The sequence below is a fragment of the Lycium barbarum genome, chromosome 12 (genome assembly GCF_019175385.1).
Source record: "Lycium barbarum isolate Lr01 chromosome 12, ASM1917538v2, whole genome shotgun sequence".
Taxonomy (NCBI): Eukaryota; Viridiplantae; Streptophyta; class Magnoliopsida; order Solanales; family Solanaceae; genus Lycium; species Lycium barbarum.
Genome location: NC_083348.1, coordinates 106,292,805 through 106,308,988, shown reverse-complemented (window position 1 = coordinate 106,308,988; position 16,184 = coordinate 106,292,805). Strand labels below are relative to the sequence as shown.

At 35.5% G+C, this 16,184-nt stretch overlaps 1 protein-coding gene across 1 annotated transcript; it reads right to left on the bottom strand.

Annotated features, from left to right (window-relative positions):
• Positions 1-926: 926 nt before the first annotated feature.
• LOC132622517 (uncharacterized) lies at positions 927-6,034 on the bottom strand. Its single transcript, XM_060337124.1, has 5 exons — positions 5,555-6,034; positions 5,305-5,454; positions 2,688-3,198; positions 2,372-2,554; positions 927-2,215 (listed from the first exon to the last, which is right to left on the bottom strand). The coding sequence occupies exons 1-5, from the start codon at positions 5,762-5,764 to the stop codon at positions 1,395-1,397; spliced, it is 1,875 nt and encodes a 624-aa protein (XP_060193107.1). The 5' UTR covers positions 5,765-6,034; the 3' UTR covers positions 927-1,394.
• Positions 6,035-16,184: the final 10,150 nt, after the last annotated feature.

The following is a 16,184-nucleotide window of genomic DNA, read 5'->3' as shown; positions in this document are numbered from 1 at the left end:
GTGCAAGGTGGGATAGTCCGCATAACATTATCACTTTTTCTAGCTTCACATGTGCAATAAATGTGTTCAAACCTTATGAATGGCGATATATTAATGCTAATTTATTGCATCAGTTGATTAAAGAATTTATTTTCTTCCAAAAAAACCTTACCCGCACAGGGTGTTTACACCCAATAAGTAAATAAATGAATACTCCATATGAATAAGGTTATAATTTAAGACTTCAAAATCAATTAATAGTTTATTTAAAACAAACTTCCGGTGACTATGCAAATTTGTATTCATGACTAGGACATCATTCATGCTTGATGGCTTCTTTTGATTTTGGCTACGAATTTTAATTTTAATATGTAAACGTTGAAGTTTTTATTATCTTATTTTGTATTAATTGTTGTATTTCGACAGTTACTCTTTTTGATGGACTCTAAACGCGGGAGGCGGAACATCAATTTCAAAGAAGTATTAAGTAGACACAATCTTATAATATAATACTCTCTCTGGATCAAAAAAAGAGTTCATTTAGTCATTTGCACACCCCTTAAGAAAATACTAACTCCCAGACAAAAATAGGTAATTTGACTAAACTACCTCTAATTAAATAAGCATTGGAATTTGATCATATAACACTTAATGGAGGCAAATCTGGAAAAACAATGTTAATTCTTTCCTGATTTGATAAGTGGACACTTTTTTTTACTAAAAAAAAAAAAGGCTAAGCGGACACTTTTTTTTATCCGGAGGGAGTAGTACTTAATATTTTTGTAACTCATAAAATAAATCATAATAAGACCGGATCAAATCCATATCTCCTTTCCATAGCAAACCATTAGGCAGTCAAAGTTTCATTAAGAATCAGCGGAGTTTACATGTTGGATACTATTAAGAGCAACTTACAATATATACCAAGTACCAACAGAAAAAGAAGGGAAGGAAATTCCAGTAAGTAAATAAATTGGTACATTTGCTACACTGGAAACGAAACATGTGGCTACGATGAAGAACTGAAGATGTCACGAGTTAGATGATCAAATAGAGAGAGTTCATCTTCCTCTCACAAAATAGAAATACAGCTTACAGAAGCTATTACAATAGTGCACGCAGTGCATGGAAGTTGGAAAGCCGATCCAAGTATATACAAATATTGGTCTAGTTCTTGACGAAATCCGGAAGAATACATCTACACATAGCACAAACATAATAGCGTAAGTGAATCATATTGCACAGGCTATGTCTACCTCATGATCTTTTAACCTGACTACTAATGGATAGAGGATAGGCACATTTCCATACTTCATCATGGTAGTGAAGTAGACACAGAGATATCTCCCAAACTGAAATCATACAGGTTTTGCACCTCCCGATACATCATCATTGTTAAGGAGTAGACACCAGATTTATTCATGAAGCATAGCTTTTGCTGTCTCATATGCTGTCTTTGCAGCATTTCGCTCCACTTCTCTCTGTTTCCTGAGTTCTTGAGCATTCTCCAACTCCTTCAATGCAATCGAAAGACTCTCCTCAGTTTTTTTCTTCTCTTCACTGATATGTTCCAAGCTGTATCGCAGAGCTGAGTTCTCCACCTCACAATGGGCTAATTCAGCCTCGATTTGAGAAAGCCTAGCTCTAACCACAGAAGCTTCGTCCTTAAGGTTTAGAAGGCGTTGCTCAACAAGAGTAGAAGCATTAATTGCCTCAACATGAGCATGAGAAAGCTCATCTAATTTTAGTTTCTCAGAAATCCAGTGATTAACAAGGGTTTCAAAGCATTGATCACTGGATAAAGAGCATTCAATTTTAGCCAGTGATGATACAGAAGAAATAAAAGTCTCCACTCGTTCACTAAAATGTTGGCGATCAACACCTAATTGGTCCAGAGCAGCAAAAGTAGCATCTGTCTCTTGGTTCATAGTTTTGTGATCATTGATATCCATAGACTCAAAAAGGGTAAGAAGATCCTTCTGAAGACGATCAGCAGCCTGCCAAAATACCTTTGAGATCGAACACCGCATAGTGCTGTTTTGTCCACCTCCCTGGAAACTTTTTCCATCAGACTTCTTTTTGACAGAGTCTAGGAGCTGCACATCTTCATCAACAATAAGCATTGAAGAGATGTTAATTTCAGTTGGTAAAAGATTTCTTTGCTGAGTGGCTGGGGAAGCATCATCTTCTCTACCCGCATCTTGAAGGATAAAGATGGGCTCAGGAGGAAAAACATCTGCAAAGAGATTAAAAGTGAAGTAAAACAAGCCATCTGTTAGGGTGACTGAGGCTAGATTACGATATCTGTAACCACCCCTTTTGGTTCATTTTGTGGAGATAGGAGGGGGTAGAGGGGGCATATTATTATGCAGTTGCAGAAAAAGAAACTTACAGGGAGTAAAATGCTCTACTGAGGGTACCATCAAGCACCGAGGAGGGGGGAAGACAAGCCTGCCCCACCAACCCTGGAGTGCTAGATTTAAATTTGGATGAACAGAATTTAACATCCAATCCATTGTTGCCACCAAATGCAGTGGTGAGACAGAAGAATGAGCTAGGGAAGAAGCAAATGAAGCTGCAAGGCAAAGCAATGGGAAAGGATTAAAAAGAACAAAAAAGAAACATAAATACCTGTCAGATCTACAAGGTGAGTGATCATTGGAAACAAATTGGAAAATAGGAGAAGCAGAGTAAGTTTCTACACAAACCTGGAACCTCTACAAGAATCTGTTTGCAAACTTCAGTCTGTATTGGATGAATCTCCCCCTCAGATTCCACAAGAGACAGATGAAGCCTTTCGTCAGCCAAACAGTTCCTCGACTTTGTTGCTGGCAACTGCAAGCAACCAATTGAAGAGAGAAGAGAAGTATCACCAACTTTAAGCTCACCTTTTCGCAATCTTTTGCAGTGCTTTCTTGAAGGTTCATCCAACACCTCGTCCTCTCCAATTAAATCCTCTAAAATTACTGTGCGACTCTTCACTGGTCCAGTTGTTGCAGGAAAAGTGTTGAGGTTATAATAAATCTCTTCAGGAGATGTGTCAATATCACCAACTCCGGATCTTACACTGCATTCCTCAACCAAATCACTAGATGAAGAACTGACATCAACACTGGTCAGTGTCGACAGAGATGAACTAGTGCTTTCATTTAATTGGGCGCTTCTTGCTACTGCTTCCTCAGCATCTAGCCATAGTTTGAAGTCACAAGCTCCATGTCCCTGTCAAGAGTTTGGTCAATACCAGTTGAAGTTTGAAGAGCTAAAATGTAACAATCCTTTGAAAATTAACTATAAGAAGATCCAAAACAAGTAAAAGCGGGATTCTAATACAATTAGAAGATCCCAGTAACACAACTTCAAGGATAGGATATTACCATAAATATGCTCCGTAGTGCCCAAGCAAACAAGCAGCACTTATTTTCCAAAGTCAAGTAAGTACAATGCATTTCTTAGTTGTGCTGGTGGTTAGGGCATAGACTAATAACCAGGTAAGGCAAATGAAGAAAGTATTTCTCCCAGCCATGCATTCCCTATTTCCTTACCTTGAAGCCAACTCAATCACCTTTTTTCGAAATGATCCAATCTCTAAATTTGAAGATGCAATATATCTAAGTTGAGTTATGTTGCATGGCTATAGTATTTGTTGTTTTACTTTCTCTTTGTTTCTCAGTATCTATATCCATACATAATGCTTTTTAACATTGTAATTTTCACATAATCTACAGAAATATTACTGCCAACGCTCATGCACACTCTTTGTTTCACCATGATCAGAAAACCTAGTTATTTTGTGTTAGTCATTTTCACTAAGTACCATTACTCCCCTCCCCATTCGAACATGAAAAATCAGGTACCTTTTGACTATAGAAAATCATCCCTTCATATCTCAACATCGTCTATTGAACGGTGATTATAGAAAGACAGTGTCTACTTTACTCTTTAATTTACCAATCTCCAGACCCTTTTTATGTAAATTCTTTTGCATCAAGATATTTTTTTTCTTTTTTTCTTTTTTTCCTTTTTGCGATATTGATCAACTTGACTCTATTATGTTCCTTTTCCCCTTTGCCCCTTTATCTTATACTTTTTACCTAAAACTTGGTGTTATTTTGTACTGAATAGTGATTCTAAATTCATTCACAATATTAATAGAGAAACTCTTAAAAATTTGTTGCAATATTTTTGTGACAAGTTACATTTATTACAAATCTACCGCCATCTTAAGCAATTTTTACTTTAGCATTGAGTTTGAGACCCTCTCTTTTATTTTCAATTGTGTATGTAGAATTTTGACTTTAGATTTGCATTAAGTAAATTATCTTTCAGGAGCAAATTTCTCTTTTACATATTTAATAGTAGTTTATTTTGTTGTTCTAAGAACTTCATTGTTCGTTGTCACTAACAAATGTGTTTTATTACAACTTACTACTTTTTGCCCGTGTCACTTCAGTTGCTATATAAGTGACTAAGTGAGTTCACTAGCATAAACGAAAAAAGAAAAGGAAAATCATCAAAAACAAATCTACAAAAGAATATGAGGAATGATAATCTAGAGGCAAAATGACACTACATCTATAAAATTACTAGATTGTCAAATAAGAGAGGAAGAACGTCTATGGTATAAAACTAGAGGGCTGCTTGATTTTTGAAACTGATTTTTTTTTTTTTTTTTGAAACTGAGGGGTGCTTGATTTTTAGCAAAAAGAAAACGAGTATCACAGAAAAAATCATTTCATTTTGTCAAACTTCTTCATATAAATGTTCAGGATCCAAAATTACAATAGCGCGCCCCCAAACCCACCCACAACAAAGAGAAAGACCGATAAATACCCCACATCCCACGCCAAAAAGAAAGATAAGGAAAAAAATTCCAATCAAGCCTCGCAATATGGAATTTTCCAGTTCAAAATCATTGATTTACTGTATAAAGGATATCCTGGATGTTCCGTTATACTAAAAATGATTGTAGCCAGCTCAAGTAGCTTGCATGGTAAGGAGATTTATGTACTTTAATCTTTATATAGCATTAATGCTGGTGGATAAATGATAGTCAAGCTACAGTTGTAAAAATGACGAGGTAAAATCAAAACTTATATCAATGACCAAGGGGGAATGATGCAGCAAGTTCAAGTCTGCCTTTCAAGGTTGAGTGACCAATTTTTGTTACAAGTATACCATGATTCTTGCTTGTGTTTTGTGAAAAAGTAAGATCTTTATCTATATTTAATGTCCTTGCTAGATTCAAAAGTAGAAATGTGAAGGGGGAAAAAGGGTGTCAAATTATGTAGGAAAAAGAAGGCAAGTAGAAGGCAGAAAAGGTTAAACCTTTTTAATTGGACAGATGAAGAAAATCCGACCCGCATCACTCTCGGCACCCACACGGCAAAAGTCAGCACCGCAACGGCAAAGAGGAACATTAATAAATTCGTCTAAGTTTACCTCGTCAGCCCACTTGAAAAACTGACACTTGCTTTTCTGAAACCCAAAACAAGATGATACATGAAAGAGACAGGGGAATAAAAAATATTTTAGTGAAATGCAGCAACCGGGAGAAGAGAGAGAGAGAGAGACTGACGTCGTTGGCGGGGCAGCGATAGAAATTGCGTCCAGGGTTTTTAAGTGTGTTTGAGGTGAAAAGTTTGCAACAACCAGCACCGCAACGGCAGGGCAAGGACCGTCGAAATTTCTTACCATCAAAATCATCGCCTACGTTGGCTTTGTTGGGGCATTGTCTTGCCCAGTGCCCTGACTTGCCACAACTATGACAACTATCACTCTCCCTCATTCACACCAACTTAAGGTCTGCTCTTGGAAATCAACTTAGTATGATCGCCACCGTGTCTGTGTTTTGATGGATTCCTTCTTACTACTAGCAATGCAAGGAGAGGAAGAATAAAGGTTGCAGTCAGCTACTCAAAAGGGAAAGTGAGCACTACCCGACAACCGGCGATATTCTCGCAAGCAAATATAACATTATTTCAAACTAATTCTTTGACTAAATTTAAAGAAGAATAACGTTTCCATGCCCCCGCATCGAGATCATTGAAGAAAAGTAAATTTAATTAGTAGTGCTACACATTATGCAAATAAATGGTCCTATCCGCAGTTGCTCCCATTTTATCAAAATAATAAATACATTTACAAAATGATCATTTTAAATATGTCATGTTACCTTCACCTTCTGTTGTTTATAAATAATCATATACCAATACTAGCAAAATTGTCCTCGCGAAAATACTCCTTTTAACTTATGAAATAACACAAAAATAAAGATATATTGAGAATATTCTAACATAATTTGAATGAAAGGCTCCAAAAAAAAATGATAAAAGTTCCATCTAAAAGTGAAATATTTAGCAAAATAAGAACTGAACTTGATAGGTCATAACCTCATTAAACCCCTTTACTTACCCAATTATAGCTTGAGCAGTGCAGTTATGACATAACATTCAATTGTTATAATTATTATAATTGGAAGGGGAAAAGAAGAGGGGGAGTTGTATTTAAGATCTAAAATTAACTTTTGGATTCTTTAATATAGAAAAATATGGAAGAAAAAAATTTGAGAGAAAAAAAAAATATTATCGCATTGTTTGGCCAAAATCAGATGTGTCATCTCACGCCCTCTATATCATAATTACATAATATAATTTTTTTTAAGTGTTAAAAGGGTGATCGGATGAAACAAAATATTAACCGGTATATGTAACTTAGACTCTTTTCATACTCTTTTATAAGGTGATAGTTTTATTTACCAAAAGTTTTCTTCAAAGGGATAAATAAGCCAATAAAAGAATCAAAGAAGAAAATAATGCGAAAAATTTGATGCATATAGATATAAATGGTTCAATGAGAGCAAGGAATTTAGAAACATTGGAATAGATCGTTTCGGAGTAAAAGAACTATTTTCAAATAGTGTTTGACCGGTTGCGTATTAATCATTTTCTTCTTCAAGGACATCATCAAACTTAAAACTTCTTATTGTAGTTCTATGTTACCCTTTATCTTATTTTTTGCTTGTCACATTTTTTACAAAATTACACTGCCATTTAGGACTATGAATGGGATACAAGAAGTCGAAAAGTTCATAATAAATATACTCTAAATTTTTCACATATTTTCCATATACTATAATAACAAAAAGAAAAAGATCATTTTCCACGACAAATCTGAATCCACCTCAAGGAATCCTTTAAAGTTAACTCTCTCTTAAAATATGGAAATACTTGATTTACACTTCCTTTTTAACAGTAGAGAGAGAGAGAGAGAGAGAGAGAGAAAAGAGGTATTTTCACAAGCCACACCAAAAATGGAGGTCAGTCCCCGGAAAAGAGATACTCTCTGGTCCCTTTTATATATCACTGTAGTACAAAAAACTGGTATGAATTATTTGTCATTTGAGAAAATCAAGAAGGCATTAATTACTTTTTAAAAAAAAATCAATAGTTACTGCTTGCAACAAATTTTCTCAAGATACAGAAAATAAACTGCAATCACAAAATAAATAAAAGAGTAATTTCATTTATCAAGATTGTGAGTACAAATCTGTATATTCCCTTGATTCTTCTCTCCTAAACTTTCTCTATAATTCGAGGGCAGTTAGTAGCGTGTTTCTCGAACGTATGATGATTTGGACCTCCTTGAGATATATTTGATCACTAAGAACGTCATGCAGAATTGATCTTCTTGTAAATACCCATGAGTTTATGGGTATTCGAGATGTATTTTCAAGGGAATATGTGTCCCCTTTTAAAGATATAATCTAGGATTTAGGGTAGAGTAGCATCCAAGAAACCCTAACCAATCTTAGAGTTTGAAGATGAATTGAACTCATCTCCTATTTCAACCAGGGTAAAATTTCATTGTCTACAGTTACTGCTCCAAAAAAGGCATATGCTCATTTAAGGAAGATTATGATCAATGCTAGTAAAATAGTTCTCTCTATGGATCTTAAACGACAGATAAAGAATGTAGAAAAGAGTTAAACGAGCGTAAAAGACCAATATTTCCCCTAATTAATTATATTTTTTGAACAATATACTCTAAATTTTTCACATATTTTCCTTATACTTTAATAACAAAAAAAAAATCATTTTCCACAAAAAATCCAAATCCACCTCAAGAAATCCTTTAAAGTTCTCTCTTAAATTATGGAAATACTAGATTTACACTTCTTTTTTAACAATAGAGAGAGAAAAGAAGTTTTTTCATGAGCCACACCAAAATTCACAACAAATAATCCTTCAAGGGTTTTTTCTCCTAAATTACAAATCGCTCAGAATAGTATTTAGTGGAGACAAAAAATTCTTGAAAATTAAGGAAGAAAAAGGAAAGGAAAGGAAAAAGAAAATGGAGGAAAAAGAGTTTTTCTTTTACCATTCAGATCCATATACGTATCAGGTTTAGGTGTAACAAAAAAAAATGAAAAATAAACACATAAAACTTTTAAACCTTCCTTTCATTTTCTCTGAAATTAAACTTGTAGGCAAAGTTTTTATTCTATATCCTTACAATTAAATAATGGAACTTAGTGTTTGTTAATTAAAAACCCACATATTACAGCAAGAGATGTCCATTAAATTAAATTGCACGAGAATGTTCACTTGATGCTCTATTACTTTGAATTATGAAGCAAGATTTTAAAATGATAATTGAAATTCTAAAATGAAAAATCGAAAATCGAAAATCAAGTGTTTACTATCGATAGGGTCTATCGGAAACAACATCTCTATCTCGTATCCCACTTGTAAGATCACACTGGGTTTGTGGTTGTTGAAGTGTTTACTATCATATAAGTTTTCCCGTGAAGCAAAAATGAAAAATTCGCTATCACGACACACAAGTAAGATTCCATCTTCTTGAATATGTCACTTAAAGAGAGAACTTCTTTTTCACATCTTATCTCCACAAATCTCAAAGTTTGTACCTCTGTAAAATCAGTTACAATTTAAATCTGCATATAATAAAATATACTGATGTAATAAAAGGAAAGATTGAAGCACCACTAACAAACCTTGATTAAAGTCAATGATATGTTAATTTAAGTTACCAGAATTGCTAAAGTCATCTATCGAAACATTTAACAATGATATGTTGATTAAAAATTGTTAATTCATCTGTAGAAATATTTAACTTAATCCTGATTGGTGAGGTAACCAGGATCTCTGACCTTGAGAGGCATCCCTCCTCCATTTAGCTATTAGTTTGTGGTAATTGATGCAATATTTCATTGCAGTTAACATCTTTTGTATTTGGAGTCATGATAACAATGCTGTCAGCAATTGTTTATACTCTTGATGATAAAAAAATTGGAACCATCACTATTTGGTATTGAACCAAAAAAATTCGTAAGTTGATTTGTTTTCCTACGCTAGAGGCATGAGTGCAAGAATATATATATATGGTGTTGTACCCCTTTAAATTCCATTATTAAGTGATGAAGTTAATATTTCAGTTTTTTACTATCCACAAAGACTCTTAATACCGGTTACGGACAGCCACTTAGCTGTGCAAGACAACTAGACAAGTAAGTTTTGAGGGGAAAAAACGGTAGAAAAAAGTAGGGTGGAAGAGCAATTTCAGGAAAATTAGTGAATTGTAGTAATAATGAGAAGAGAGATGAATTAAGTACTTTAATCGTTTTTTAGACCAAAAGAAAGGGAACAATTCAAAAAATTGAGAAAAAAGGATAAATGTGAATCCTAGCCTCTTAGAGGTGTCACATCACTTCCCTAATGCCTAGCTTTATATTATATATAGAAGATTTGAGCACACACACTGCGGTTGTATTTCATATTAATAAGAAATAATTTTTAAAATGACATAATTACATTAAAAATGATATTTGAGTTAAAAATTTAAAATTAAAAATATTATACTTAAAGTTGTTAAATGTAAGTAATTCTATTAGGCGTTTGAATTCGCTCTATCGTTCTTCTTCCAGTTTGCTCCATTGCTTCAGAAGTTGTCAACTCATCGTAATAAGATCCAAAGGAAGCAATATTGTCATTCTTGTTTGTTCAATTTTTCAAAAATTACTTATTTTGAGAAGTATTTTTATCAAATAACTTTTCGGAGAATTATTTTTGGAGAGTAATAATTTGTCTTCGACTATTCATTCGATAAATAATTTTTTAATATTTAATAGGAAAAGATCTATATGGGTCTTTTCATACAAAAACTAATTTTTTAGTCAATAGAAATATGGTTAAACTCGAATCTTGATAGCTGAACAAATATTATCGAGAAAGGATTGTGTTTCTTGATATCAAGACATTATGAAGAATCACTTTACAATCATTTTTTTATGGTTAGCATAGTGTATCCTCTAATAAAAGCAATTCATACACATAACTAGAAAAACTGAAATTCACGTCGATGCTAATAAATAGACTTACATAGAGATTCATGTCCGGATAACAAATAACAGAAATATCAATTCAAATATTGATAACACGTACATTTAATAATAATTGAATTCGAATATGGGGGTATTTTAGACTCCAATAGTGTTTCTCTCTCGGCACATTTTAGCCAGGATTGCTAACGTGCTCCTAGTAACAATGGTTGGCACGGGGAAAATGTTACAATCTACTTATGCTATAGAGTACTTATGCTAGAGAGGAGTACTTGATGCATTAAGTATTATACAGGGACTTAGAAGAATAAGTTAGTTGAGGGGTTAAATAACTATTTTATATTTTGCTGTTTAGTCCTTTAGTTATTGTGTAATTAGAGAGAGGGATAAGAGTTAGTTATGCCAGCTCATCTTCTTCATCATAAAGCTAAGCTATATACACTGTAAGGTGCATTTTGCACTGACTATACTTGATGTTCTATGCTAATTTCCCTTTACTGTTAAATTCTCTATTCCATATTTTCCTCTTCAAGTTCTGTTAGCTATCAGTCGTATCAAAGCATGATTCTGCTCTGTGGAACACCGCCATGTCCGGTGAAATCAAAGAAATTATCGATCGATTAGATCAAATGGCAAAACGGCAAGACCAATTAGAGATAATACATGAATCAACTGTGAAGGAGCTGCGAAAGGCGATGGTGTCGAGGAACAATGGGGACAAGGACAAACGGCATCCTAATATGGACTCGCCGGAGCTTTATTCACCGACGAGGGGACCGGAAAACATATCAGCTATGTTCAGAAACACTTCGTACCTGACCTTCCCTAGGAATTTAGCTGCGCCAGCTCGAAATTCCACTGACCCTCCAAACTCACGATCAAACATCATCAATCTTACACTTCCTCAATCCACTCCGATGATAGCTCCCTTCAATCCCAATTCCAATTTTCCACCGAGAACCAGTTTACCCATACCTCAAACCACCATTCCAAACCCCATTATGTCTACACCAACAACTATTTCGTTCAGCCCTCACTCCACACCTCTTCAAACAGTCCAATTGAACCACCAAATACCACCTTATACAACATCATTTACCAATCCTGTGATGCATAATTACACAGGTTTCACACGTAACCAAGTTCCCATAACCCATCAATATCCACCTAATAACAATTATTTTTACCCTCAGTCTCATTCAATGCCCCAGATCTCTAACATCCAAACTTTAACTAGGTTGTCCAGAGTGGAATTTCCTAGGTTTAATGGCAAAGGGTTTCAGGATTGGTGGTATAGGGTAGAGCAGTATTTCTCCCTAGATGAGGTGTTACCCCATCAAAAAGTGACAGTTACAGCAATTCACTTTGATGATATCACATTACAGTGGCATCAAGCATATCTCAGAAGTAGAGTTCATCTCCCATTTCCATCTTGGGAGGAGTTTGTAATGGCACTATCGAATAGATTTGGTGTAGAATATGATGACCCTATGTCTGAACTGTTGAAACTTAGACAAATTTGAGGTGTAATTGAATTTCAAGAGGTGTTTGATAGGGCCATGACTAGGATTAGTCTTGACCCTCACCATGCCATTAGTATATTTTTACATGGCCTTAAATCAGAATCCTAAGATTGTGGAAAGGGTACTGAATGACTTCCAAGATATATTTGGTGAACCTACAGAATTGCCACCCTCTAGGCCACTGTTTGACCACCACATACCTTTGATAGAAAGGGCAAAAGCTGTAAACAGCAGACCCTACAGATATTCCCCTGTTCAAAAGGATATCATTGAAAAATGGTGCAGGAAATTTTGGAGCAAGGGTTAATTCAGAACAGCTGTAGTCCCTTTGCCTCACCTGTTGTTTTGGTGGGAAAGAAAGATGGAAGCTGGAGAATGTATGTGGATTATAGAGCTCTTAACCAGGTAACCATCAAGGATAAGTTTCTTATACCTTTGATTGAAGAGTTGTTAGATGAGCTGGGTGGATCTCAAATCTATTCCAAGATAGATTTAAGATCAGTATATCATCAGATAAGAATGGAAAATACAGATATTCACAAAACTGCATTTAGGACTCATTCAGGTCATTTTGAGTACCTAGTGATGCCATTTGGATTAACTAATGCACCTTCTAGTTTCCAAGGACTCATGAATCACATATTCCAAGAGCATCTAAGAAAATTCATTTTGGTTTTCTTTGATGATATACCAATTTATAGCAATAATGTGGATGATCATATGAAGCACTTGTAGACTGTTTTTGGAATTCTCAGAAAACACCAATTGTTTGCAAGGAAGGCAAAGTGTGTATTTACTACAACAAGAGTAGAGTATTTGGGTCATTTTATCTCTGCTGAAGGTGTTGCTACAGATCCCAAGAAAATCCAAGCCGTGAGGGATTGGCCTACTCCCAGTAACATTAAACAGTTGAGAGGTTTTTTGGGATTAACAGGGTACTACAGAAGGTTTATAAAGGGATATGGGGTGATTAGTAGAGCTTTGACTGACTCGTTGAAAAAAGACAGTTTCAAATGGTCTGATCAGGCTACACAAGCTTTTATAGCTTTAAAGGAGGCATTGACAACAGCTCATGTTCTGAGTATGCCCGATTTTGCAATTCCTTTTGTAGTAGAGGCTGATACATGTGATGTGGGCATTGGTACAGTTCTTATGCAAGTTGGGAAGCCTATTGCTTACCTTAGTAAAGGGTTGGGCCCTAAACATCATTCCCTATCAGTGTATGACAAGGAACTTTTGGCACTGGTTATGGCAGTAAACAAATGGGCTCAGTACCCAGTGTGTCAACATTTCATCATTAGGACTGACCAAAAAGCATTGAAATTCCTTTTGGAATATAAGTTACATACTGGTTCACAATTGAAGTGGGTGACAAAATTGTTACAGTTCAACTTTACCATTGAGTATAAGAGGGGAAGAGAAAATAAAGTGGTTGATGCTTTGTCAAGACTGCTAGCCATGGAATTAGCAGTTCTAACCTTCTCAACTGTTAGAACTGACTTACTACAAGATGTTATGGAAAGCTGGGATGATGATCCTGAACTACAGCTTATTATTGAGCAACTACAACAACCTAGGGAAAATGTCAAGGGGTACACTTTTATGCACCAGCAGTTGAGGAGATTTGGCAAGCTAGTGGTGGGTGCCAATACTACACTGAGACAAGAGATCATTCGTTTATGGCATGATTCTTTTCAAGGTGGTCATTCTAGAGTAGAAAACACACTACGGAAGATATCAACTCTTTTTTATTGGAAAGGAATGAAGGTTGATGTGGTTGTTTATGTGAAAAATTGTGATATATGCCAAAGAAGTAAGAGTGAAACTATTGCTTATCCAGGCTTGCTGCAACCAATTCCCATTCCTGCTACTGCTTGGAGCAGTGTTAGAATGGATTTCATTGAGGGACTTCCCAAATCCAAGGGCAGTAGTGGATAGGTTAACCAAGTTTGCCTACTTTGTGGCTATATCTCACCCCTACTCAGCATCTGATATAGAAAAGTTGTTCATGGAAAGCATTTTTAAATTACATGGTATGCCTGTGGAGATCATCAACGACAGGGACCCTATGTTTACAAGCAAATTTTGGCAGGAGCTTTTTACTATACAAGGAGTGACATTGAGCACATCTACTGCTTACCACCCTCAGACCGATGGACATACTGAGGTGGTCAATAGGTGTTTAGAGACCTATTTGAGATCTTTTTGCTCTGATGCACCTGGGAATTGGGCCCAGTACTTGATCTTTGCTGAGTGGTGGTACAATACGTCATTTCACTCTGCCATTCATAGAACTCCATATGAGGCACTCTATGGTCAACTGCCACCTATTCATTTGCCTTATCTTGCTGGTGATTCTGCTATGGAGGAGGTGGATAGGAGTCTTGTAGCTAGGGAGTTTAAATTTCAACAGCTTAAATACCACTTGGCCATAGCTCAATAAAGAATAACAGATCAAGCAAATAAACACAGAATTGACAGGCAGTTTAAGGAGGGTGATTGGGTTTATGCGAAGTTGCAACCCTATAGGCAGGTCACTATGTCCCAACAACATTTTAGCAAATTATCCTCTAAATACTATGGCCCTTACATGATAGCACAAAAAGTAGGAGTTGTGGCTTACAAACTGTCACTACCACCTGAACTTATGATATATCCTACATTCCATGTTTCCTTACTCAAACTTTGTCATACCATACCTACTAAAATCTCCCACCCTTCTGTGCTACACATTTCTAGTCCCTTTTGTCCACAACCTTTTAAAGTGTTAGCAAGAAGACTAATCCAGAAAGGTAACAAAGCCACTGCTCAGTTCTTAATTCAATGGGAGCACTTACCAGAAGATTTAGCTACTTGGGAGGATGCTCACACTATTAAACTCAGATTTCCAGCCTTCCTTCCTTGAGGTCAAGGAAGTTGTTTTACAGGGGGGACCTGTTACAATCTACTTATGTTATAGAGTACTTATGCTAGAGAGGAGTACTTGATGCATTAAGTATTATACAGGGACTTAGAAGAATAAGTTAGTTGAGGGGTTAAATAACTATTTTATATTTTGCTGTTTAGTCCTTTAGTTATTGTGTAATTAGAGAGAGGGATAAGAGTTAGTTATGCCAACTCAGCTTCTTCATCATGAAGCCGAGCTATATACACTGTAAGGTGCATTTTGCACTGACTATGCTTGATGTTCTATGCTAATTTCCCTTTACTGTTAAATTCTCTATTCCATATTTTCCTCTTCCAGTTCTGTAAGCTATCAGAAAATTGATGGAATACAGGCATAAACAGCGGAAGCAAATAGCCAGGATCAACTTGCATGTAATATAGACAACACATAATCAAGATATTAATCAAACATAAAATTGATACTTATCTCTTGAAGCGTGAATGCTTCCTCGAATCTAGCCTTCAAGCACGAGCAAAAACCATCTATGCGTTCATCATCCAGTTCCACAGTCTTCTACTGTGTAACCCGAATAATTATTTATACTTTACTATAATTATCAGCTTTTTATTAATACCGGAGTTTCATTATTCTGTTGCAGTCACTAGCTGTTATTATTTTTATTACTACTACCACTATTATTATTATTATTATTATTATTATTATTATTATTATTATTATTGTTATTATTATTATTACCAGTATTATTATAATTCGTATTATAATCATTTCAGCATTTTCTACCATCCTATGCACACGCATCACATTTATTTTCGCGCAATTAAATAATAGCGTTTATTTACCGTTGAACTTTAAAAAAAAAATATTTTCGCACGACCATTACGACATTTTATAATTTTATTTTTATCTGAGCACTAATAAATACATACTTTTATATTAGGTAATATTTTAGCACACGTTAGTATATAGTTAGTTAAAATAGGTCTCGTATTTAAATTTAGAAGCTCAAATTATTTCTTTCATCAGCCAAATTTTGAGCCCAAATCCGAACCCAATCAACCCACAATTGTTTTTCGGACCAGCCCATTGGCACCCAAAATAAATAAGCAGCCCAAAATATTAATTCAGTCTGTAATTAACCCTAAAAAACTATTTGGGCTAAAGCCTAATTCGTGAAACCAGCCCACCATTCGTTATAATCTACTCGGCCCACATTTTTAATTCACCCAGCCCACTACCCGAACCTATCCGACCCGGCCCATCTCGCGTTTTATTCCCCTCAAACCTAAAACTAACCCTAACAGCGCCGCACCCTCCTCGTCTTTTCCTCTCTCCTCCCTCTCTCTCCACCCGGTCTCTCTCATCGACGGTCTTAGCAAATCGCAGTGAACCTTTCGCGATGACAGGCCGTGCATGGCCA